The 10,357-nt window shown below is 33.5% G+C and overlaps 1 protein-coding gene across 1 annotated transcript; it reads right to left on the bottom strand.

The window, feature by feature from the left end:
• Window positions 1–1,588: 1,588 nt before the first annotated feature.
• On the bottom strand, window positions 1,589–7,484 carry LOC111064317. The gene is made up of 5 exons (XM_039432135.1): window positions 7,335–7,484; window positions 6,948–7,004; window positions 5,329–5,427; window positions 3,793–3,936; window positions 1,589–1,856 (listed from the first exon to the last, which is right to left on the bottom strand). The coding sequence occupies exons 1-5, from the start codon at window positions 7,368–7,370 to the stop codon at window positions 1,782–1,784; spliced, it is 411 nt and encodes a 136-aa protein (XP_039288069.1). The 5' UTR covers window positions 7,371–7,484; the 3' UTR covers window positions 1,589–1,781.
• Between the last annotated feature and the right edge of the window lie 2,873 nt (window positions 7,485–10,357).

Below are 10,357 nucleotides of genomic sequence, written 5' to 3'. Positions count from 1 at the left end.
TTTTGAAGTATCTAAATTTTTTAAAACCGTCCAAGTCACACCTTTTAGGCTTATTAAAATAATAGTGTTTAAGGCTGTGCAAAAGCTAGAAATAAACTTTCTACTGGTGATATTTTTCATTTTTTTTCGACTTGTATATCATCAAGCTATCAAAATGAAAAAGTTTTCTCAGGAAAACATTTTTTCCGATCACTACTTTTTGAGATATGAGCGCCTAAAGTTTAAATTTTTGGAACAGAACATTTCAAATTCGGTAAGAGATAAATCAATCATATTTGGAGGATTGATTCTTCATGGTATTGTAGATCTAGTGAAACGAGAATTTTCTGAAAATATCAATTTCTGATAAAGTTATTCAATTTACCAAAAATAACTCAACAAAAAGTTATTTTTGGTGATTTCTAGTAAATTGAATAACTTTCTCAAAAATTGATATTTTCAGAAAATTTTTATTTTACTAGATCAACAATACCATGGAGAATCAATCCTTCAAATCTTATGGATTTATCTCTTACGGAATTTGAAATGTTGTTCCAAAAATTTAAACTTTAGGCGCTCATATCTCAAAAAGTAAAGATCGAAAAAAAATGTTTTCCTGAGAAAACTTTCTCATTTTGATACCTTGATAATATACAAATCGAAAATCTTTGAAAAATATCACCAGTAGAAAACTTATTTTTAGCCTTTGCACAGCCTTAATAGTGAGACTTCAAGTTTTTAACATCAGTGTTTTTTCTTTGAGGAATATTTAAAATGATTTGACGCTATAGAATATTGGTAATTTTTTCAGTACTTTGGTGGCAGGTTGTATAGATTTCCCAACTGAAACTTTGAGTAGGATGGCAAAATTTGATACTGTGAGTCTTCGTACAATGCTCAAACTCATTATTTTCAACGTTCGTTGTAATTAACTCTTTTCTCCATCTACAGTATAAATCTGTATTTTCAATCATTAGAACGTGTGGAGAGTTGTAGCCTGAAGAATGCTTAAAAACCTAATGGTCTGAATGACAGTCCTCTCATGCATGGGCTTTATAGTGATTTTTTTTATTTGATTGATTCTTTATTGATTCATACATGATAGGGAGAGAAAAAATAAGTTAACCTTGTGCTATTCCTCTCCCAAATTAGATAAGGTTATAATACAGTAACATTAATGAGTCCCATTTAACGAATGCTAAAGCTGCGTTTACACCAAAGTTATTAACAAAATGTTTATTTCTCCGTCCTATTCTAATTAGATTTAACATAACTTATCATACACATGATGAACATACGTGTTTGTCAAATTCCGTTCAATCTAATAGAATCTATAAAGACGGAAAAATAAACATTTTGTTAATAACTTTGGTGTAAACGCAGCTTAACAGTATAAAGTAAATCAAACTAAAGAAGATGGGCCACAATCTATTATATAATATATCATGATTGAGATAATCTGAAGTTCAAGTACTATTTGTAATGTAAAAATGAAAATTAACAGTACTAAAATCTCTTTTCAAAGTGAAAATTTAATTTCAATTGATTTGAAAAAATTGACTATTCAATCTAATTCATTTGAATGTAATTTAATATTTGTGAAATTGAATAGAATCAAATCAAGTTTTATTCAATGACAACACTTACATAACAAATTCCGTTACAGAAAGTATGTTAATCTTTACATTTCTAAAATTTATTTATATTTTTACATTCTATTATTAGTAATATTGATTAAAATATTTAAAAGATCTAAAAAATGGTTGTGGCAAATCGCTCTGGAATTGAAGAATACTTGCAGCCTATATAAATATTCTAAAACCAGCATTCACATTTTTTCTGTTTTTATCAGCAAATTTCTGGTTTGCGGCGGCTATCTGAAACATATTAAGACCATTTTATTAGAATTGTTTTCATTCTGTTGATAGTATGGAACGGTACTAGTCTAGTCAAGGAAAGGTTATAGAGGGAAAAGTTTGGAAGACAATTTTTGACCCCTCAGCTCTGTTTAGGGTAGTAAGGAGGTAGACAACAAAAGTTAGAAAAGTTAAAAAGGGATGGTTCAAAGGTATCATCGCATATAAAACGAAAACTATGTATCTTACGGAAATAACTGTTATATACAAAATTAAAGCTTACATAATTTCCTACAAAATTCAACATTTTTTTCTATATCTTCTCTAGTTTTCAAGATATCCACTCTTAAAAGATATGAAATATTTGAAAAAAACACGTTTGCCTCCTATTTTTGCTCTTATAACTTTTCAAAAATCGATGGTAAAATCCATGCTAATTATGAGCATTCTTAAGCATTGAATTAATGCTTATAGAGCATTAAATTCTCTTCAATTTGATGTGGAAAGAGCAAGACAAATTCAATTTCTGTTGAAAAATGTACATAGTCAAAGATAAGACATTGAAGCTTTGAACAATCATACTAAATATTAGAATTGCCCAGTACAATGTATTTCGCTTACCTTTTCATCTCACTTGTCTGAAGGCTGCCAGGGCTCTTCCACTGATTAATTATTTCATGCATTGAAATTATAAACCAATCTTGTCAATTTTGTTGCTGAGCTAATGTATATATTTTTTTCAAGGAGATAGTCGTGACTTTTTATAGGTTTCAAGTAGCCCACCCTTCAAGGGTTCAAAGTCCTAAAGCCTTGTGCGCTACACAGCGAGTCGCATGTCAGCGATGGTCACCCGCAATATTGCAGGTGGATTCTTAAGGCCGGCTACAGAGCTCGACCGACCGTCAGTGCGTACGTCAGTCGCGCTTGTCTTTTCCATAGATATTCCATGTATCCGTACAGAGCAGGACTGACGGCACGCATGCGCACGGTCAGGACCATGTGTTTTACATTGCGTACGAAGACCATCGTTTGGTCGAACTCGTGCGCATCCGTTCCATCGGTCGACTGACGCGCTATTGAAACAAATAGAAGCTTCCAGAGCTGTACCATAGCCACCTCTAATGCATAAGTCACCTGTATTAGAAGTGGCTATGGCTGTACTGATCAGTAGCCTAATCGCAACATAACCAATGTGCTGACACCTCTGCCCTACAATCAGCTGATATTGAATTGAATAGCATAATAAATTAATTCAATTAATAGTGTCATATTTGAATTCAGAGTTTTTCTATACATTTCTTCAGTCATTTCTAAATTTTTTATTGAAAAAATCATATATTATTAATATAATCTACATTCATTTGATCCGTAGCTTAAAGTGACTGCAAGTATTCCCAATGGTGATACAAGCTCGAAATAACTCATCAAAATTTCTGATGGACATTCTGAGGTAGTTGAAAAATGTATCTTCACCCCAAGCAATAATGTATATAATGGTACTAAATTCCCTTTGAAATGCTCTTTGGGCGACCATCGGGTGAACTTGATATCTACGTCTTTTAATCTTCCGTTTACGAATATAATAAGCTGCAATTAAACAATCTGTAAAGGCGTCCATTTTGTGAGTCAGAAAAACTGATGTATGGTCAGGATGGTATACATACGCACTGACGGTCGGTCGAGCTCTGAATGTGTAAAACTGATTCATCGATGCGTACGGTCAGGATGGTACATACGCACTGACGGTCGGTCGAGCTCTGTAACCGGCCTAAGCCGTGATTGAATGATTGAAAACGTCAAGCAAAGTTGAAGATTACTGATCAATTTTCTGATGTAGGCCTATTCTAATCTAATGACTGTAAAATCAGATAATATAGTAGCCTTGCTATTCAATTAGAAAATATATACCAATATATTCATAAATGTTTTTGATCTTCATATATGTGATTCAGCTCACCTTCTTTCCTTCCTTGAAGAAACCCACATATGGAATCCACTGAACGTTCAAAAACGTGGAAGCGTAAAAAGAATTGTCATAATTGCTATTACCAATATCAGTCCAGAAACATTTTACTAGATCACCTTTTTTAGCACAATTATCCTATGTATGGAAAAATGATAAATATTATTCACGCATTCACCAGAAATCAGACACCAAACATCATAATATAATAAATAATATGAGTATAACATGGAATATAAGTGGTACCGTTTTTACTTGCCTTGCCTTATTACTTTCCTTGCCCTATTAGCATAGGCAAGGAAAGTATTGCTTTCCGAAAAAAATTAAGGTACCCCAATTTCTAAATTTCTATACGTTTCAAGGTCCCCTGAGTCCGAAGAAGTGGTTTTTGGGTATTGGTCCTTATGTGTGTATGTATGTGTGAGTGTGTATGAGTGTATGTGCGTCTGTGTACATGATATCTCATCTCCCAATTAACGGAATGACTTGAAATTTGGAACGTGAGGTCCTTACACTATAAGGATCCGACACGAACAAGTTCGATCAAATGCAATCCAAGATGGCGGCTAAAATGGCGAAAATTTTGTCAAAAACAGGGTTTTTCGCGATTTTCTTGAAAACGGCTCCAACGATTTTGATCAAATTCATACCTGAAATAGTCATTGATAAGCTCTATCAACTGCCACAAGTCCCATATCTGTAAAAATTCCAGGAGCTCCACCCCATCTATGCAAAGTTTGATTTTAGATTCTCAATCATCAGGCTTCAGATACAATTTAAACAAAAAATTTCTAGTGGAAAAGATTGAGCATGAAAATCTCTACAATTAAGAATCAGTAACATTTTCACCTAAAAATCAAAATAAGCTCGAAATTCGAGAAAATGTAATTCTTTCAATTGCAAACTGTTGGCAACTGTTGATTCTATAGTGATCATTCACTATGAATAGATAGCAGACTTCCTGTGTCTCCAGCGTTATAGTCCTGTCACCAGCTGGCTTGGATCTTTGAATATAGTAGACTCTTGAGATGTGCGTGAACACTAGCGTCAGGTGATAAATTTTCATAACGGCAAGGAAAGTTGTGTGAGTGCGCCACACCAGATTTTCATATTTTCTTCAAGTGCAGTACAATAAATCTTGTAAATTTGATATTTTATATATCAACCTTCAAAGTTGATTATAAATGGGGCTGATAAACCAATGTTATAATGTAGCCTATTTTATTGGTTCATATTATTGGCTTTATATTATTGTTTCATATTCGGTTCTAATGTAGTAAATAACTGGATGATAGCAATACCTATATAGGCCTATCATTATTTGAGGGAATGATGAAAATTATGTTTATAACATTGAATGCAAATCCACAGAACTGCATTTGTACTTCAGTAACATATAATTATTCACAAATCATTTCAACTTACTCTTCTAAACAATTTGAGTGAATTTATTCAAAATTAAAACTTTGAATGTGAAGCACATTAAATGGAATTTGTAGTTTTTTGTTATCAGCTAGTTTTTAAACTCACCACCACTTGTTTGAGCACATCCGGGCAGGTGGGGCAGTTTTGTGCAGTTAAAATAAATACAACGTTTTCTTCGGCCTGCACTTGTGTATTGAAATCATCCTGTAAAAATACCACAACTCAACAAGATAAATTGCATAGTGAGAATCACGTTATAGCATCAATAAGACATCCTATGGTAGCCTATGATGGGGCGTTTGTGTTCCAATTTTCAATGTTAACTCAAGCCGATAGTCCTATAGAAGCTATTTTTCGTAAAGTTTTGTGACGCTGATAGTCTCTCATGATGTGCCGTTCTTACATTCTCACCCGGCAAAAACATTTTTTCAACTAGTAGTTATGTGAACAATAGACCTCACGCAGTTTTCTCATCCATAAGTATCTGATGTCACCTGATCTAGTTGATTCAGTTGAATCACAATTCACAGTTGAATCATAATTTACTCTTAAAAATTGTATTTGTTTTCTCCAAGATAAAAAACTGACTTAGCGTGAAAGTGAACGCTCCACATCTGTCTTTGCCACCGTGACTGTTGGAAAATGAGCGAAAAAGTGGGGACATGAACTTATTGGAATTGCATTTTTCTAAATTGTATCCTACTGCGCATGCGCTGCGGTTAGCGAGCGTAACGTAAACAGCTGGCGAGCGTAAAGTACATTATCGCTCACTCCTCACAAAACAACTGTTTTATGATGAGTTTTCAGTTCATAAAGAAGAACTTTACGAGCGGTTGTAGAAATAGGAATATTCCTGCCAAATCCCATCAAATTCTATCAACGCGTTTGGCTGTAATCGCGTTACATACAGACAGACGAAAGAAAATCCTAGTTAAAACATACAATCAAACATACAAGTATATAGATTATATATTTAAGTTACACATTTTTTTCTAATATTAAGTCCTAAGGACTCTAGACAAATCATGGTGATATACTGTATATTAGACAGTATTTGACAGTAATCGGCTTGATTTAACAAAAACTAAAATCTTGAAATTTGGAGCATGCCGACCTATACCATTGGATTTATTCTTATGCTATTTTTCGTCTATGGTTATAATCAGTGGAAATGATAGTATGGCAACCACGGCCAGGGTATTCAGGACGGTTTCTCAGAGGGTCCAGGTTTGGAAAAAATGTTGTAATAAAAAAAAGCTGGACAGAATTGTCTAGTAAGTGATGTGGTGATTTTACCAAGCTCATGTGTGATGTGTGTCATGTGTCCTGGTTTGATGACACTTGGGTCCTCCCATCCCCATGTCCACCCCCCCCCCCCCCATATATATGAGAACAAATTCATGCATAAGACTAGAAATGTTACCTGTTTAGTATTATTGGAAACCTCAAGTGATACATTTTAGAGTGGGTATAGGGAAATTAGCGGTAGAGGTTACAGATATTAAGTTGTTCTTTCGTGGGAGGTTTCCGACACGTTTATCATCAAGAATGCTAACCACGCATCAATGTTGAGAATGATTGTATGTAGGCTATCAATGTATAGATAAATGTTAACAATGAATGAGAATGATGCCTCTAAGAAGCTCAAGCAATCATTCATTACAAATTTTATTGAAATCATTATAATAATACACTAAAACTGATTTTGATGAAATAAAACTTACAGAGTTATAGACCCATTTAATGTCCGGATAAGCCAAAACCTGGTGCCTACCAAGAATCTGAAAACAATCATATTTCTATTATTGAGCCTCCACAAAAGAAAAATGATGTTTTACTAATATTCAATGACAGTTCAAATCATACATCTTTTGATTCAAATATAAGGGAAAATAAAATTTATCAATGAATGCAAAACGATTTGATTATTTTATTTGAATGTTGAATAATTATTATTGATATAAATATAATCAGTATAACATAGTCGATAAGCAAATCGATTATTTTGGACCTCCCTCTTCGGAAAAATATTATATTGAATGATACGGAAGATGGTACTGGATGACACAGGATATGGATATGGAACATTATTAATAAGATAGTAGACTTACTGTGATAATGAGGATGGTAAATGTAAATCTCAACATTTTCAGAACAATTCTTATAAAATCCAAGTTGTCAGGGAATAAGTATCTTCTCTATGCTAAACAGAGATGAGAAAAGCCAATCAGATAAGTACAGAAGAATCTCAACAGTGTTTATTTTTCATTTGATTGATCAACAGACTTCATTGATAAGTCTATTGTTAATAATAAGCAGCATTGATCAGGACACCTTGAAATAATAGAATGTGAGATTGGGAATCTATCCGAAAACAATAATGTTGATTGTGCAATTCGACATTATTTTAACTTGCACTACAAGGTGGCAATGAAAATGTCTGGAGACAAAAAATCATTAGTAAACTTACAAGTTTTAGACAGTTTAAAAAAATGATTTTTAATCAAGTACTATTTCTACTCTCACTCCAGTAACCAAAGTAAAAATTTTCATCTCGAAATTGTTATTCGTCGATTTTGAATAGAGCAAAACACAAAAGTAGATAGTTGATGAATAATTTCCTAAAAATTTGTTCAAATGCAATGCTCAACACTGTGCTGAAAACCATCTGTATATTCTAGCTATAGGTAGATATATAGAGTCTGTCCGAAATGTGATGTCAATGGTTACTTTTCCGACGTCATTGTAGGCCTACATTCCAGAGTGGTGGGAGATTATAGTAGTTTGGGGTCTTGTGAACAGAACCGACTTCACACCAGTTGTCTCCGCCCTCAAATAAAATCAAACTCCGCCCTGCCAGAAAGTTAATTGTTACATGCATTTCTGTGAGAGACGTATGTGAGTTCAAAATGCAGCGCTCCCCTGAGCAACGCTGTCATGAGAACCCAGACTTTTTAGAAAATGTTATTGCTATCGATGTCTTTGGTTGTTCGAGTACGATGTTCTCGTGTTGGAATATATTTTTCAAAATTTCCTAAAAAGTCTGGGTCCTAGTGACACTTTGTTCACGAGTAGACAGAATTTACTTCACTTTCTAGACAGACCCTGTAATTGTCATTTCAGAAATTTTATTAGAAATATAAAACCCAGACTTTGAATAATATAAACAGATGAATTACACTTATTGTCATCAGTTTTCTGAATATATTTTATAAGGATTGTGTTCCACCATACTGTACTCTAATATAATTATTTCAAATGTTTTTTTATGTTTGCTGGTCCGTTCAACTGTTCCAAAATGTTCTGATTTCATCAGCTACGCTTATTTTGCAAAGTTCTCTTGATCAAAGATGTTCACTTTCCCATACTAGTAGTTCTGTGAACAGTAGACCTCACGCAGTATTCTCATCCACAAGTACCTGATTGAAACTATAGACTTATAGAAATACAGCAATAGACTGGCTTCTCCACACATCTGTGTAATCACTTGTTAGCTGATTTATGATGAATAATTCTATAGCCTGATTTTTACTCTTATATTGGCGTATGAAGGAGGCTCCTTTTTCCTTTTATATTATCCTTGAAATGCAAAATTTCCAAAAACCTTGTATATACGTCGACTCGCAATTAAAAAAGGAACATACCTGTCAAATTTCATGAAAATATATTATTGCGTTTCGCCGTAAATGCGCAACATATAAACATTTAAATATTAAGAGAAATGCCAAACCGTCGACTTGAATCTTGGACCTCACTTCGCTCGGTCAACAAGATTAAAATTGATAAATTGACATCGAAGTTTCCTTCAAGACATTGTTTATTAGTCAGACCTTGTACAGTTACTACTTCTTGATATATTAACTGTAATATACTGTAGAATGGATATTTTGCAATGTGTTAGACTATAGGATTGATATTCAATATTATATAGCATACTCTTCTATCTCGAAGGACAATAGAAATATATTTTTAATATAAAAATCATGAAGTGTAAACATAACCTATTTTTGAACAATTTCTATCTAAATTTGGGAAAGGAACAGTTTTGGGCTTTAAGCCTGTTGTTCCTTTCCCAATCATTCATAGTTGAGAATGATATTGTTTGTATGAATCCTCTAGGACACAGCCTCCTCTCTAGTGAGGTCCACGTTATAATGGCAGTGTGTGATTTGCAATGGTGTTGCTATCCTTGTCTATCGTTCAACAAAGCAGTTGGCGCTATCTCTTTCACGCATTGCGATGTTGCCACATCGTTTATCAACAATGTAGAAATTTAACTAATTGACAAAATATTTAATCTCAATTATGAAAATGTATTATTACATTTAAAAAATATATTTTTCTTGACAAATAAGATATGATTAACTATTTTCAACAATAATGAACAGTTAAATTCATCAGATATACCAGCATCAGCTGTTTGGGTGGCAAGGCTGCGATCTTGCAACCTTTTTCTCCTACACTGACCTACACTGACATTTCACTGACCTACACTGACCTTCACTGACCTACACTGACACTGACAAATGTCACCTACACTGACATTTCAACGTGGACCTCACTATAGGGAGAATGACAGTGTTGTATAGTGAGCATTGGTTGAAAGAGAAACGTAGGCGTTTTTCGTAAGGAATGCTGACGGTTGGAATCTTACCAGCAAGATTATTTTTTTCACCACTATACTATACCTCCCAATGTTGCCAATATTTTGGGCATGGCAATTATTAGAGGACGTGGCTGTGCTAGTATCCAAATTCATATAGTAGGTACAGTAGAACTCCAATTATCCTAATAAATTGGCACCTGACCCCATTTGGTTATTCAAATATTCGGATAATTGGGACTATTGAAATTTCTATAAAAGAACGGAATATTTGAAAAAAAATTAATAGTCCTATATGATATCATTTACTTTAATTATAATAACTGTAGAAATCCTTACAATATGAATTTTTTTTAAAAGAGTGTTAATATTATCATAAAAAATAAACCGTTAATACTAGATTAAGATTATAATATAGTACCACTAATAATTATAGCCTATTTCACAGACATGGGCGACGTAACAGAAATGTCGCGTACTTTTTTTCTAAAAGTGATTCGGATGATCGGAGTTCGGATAATTGGAGTTCTA

The sequence above is a fragment of the Nilaparvata lugens genome, chromosome 7 (assembly GCF_014356525.2).
Source record: "Nilaparvata lugens isolate BPH chromosome 7, ASM1435652v1, whole genome shotgun sequence".
Lineage (NCBI taxonomy): Eukaryota > Metazoa > Arthropoda > Insecta > Hemiptera > Delphacidae > Nilaparvata > Nilaparvata lugens.
Note: the sequence above shows the minus strand (reverse complement) of the source record. Positions and strands in the feature narration are given on the sequence as shown.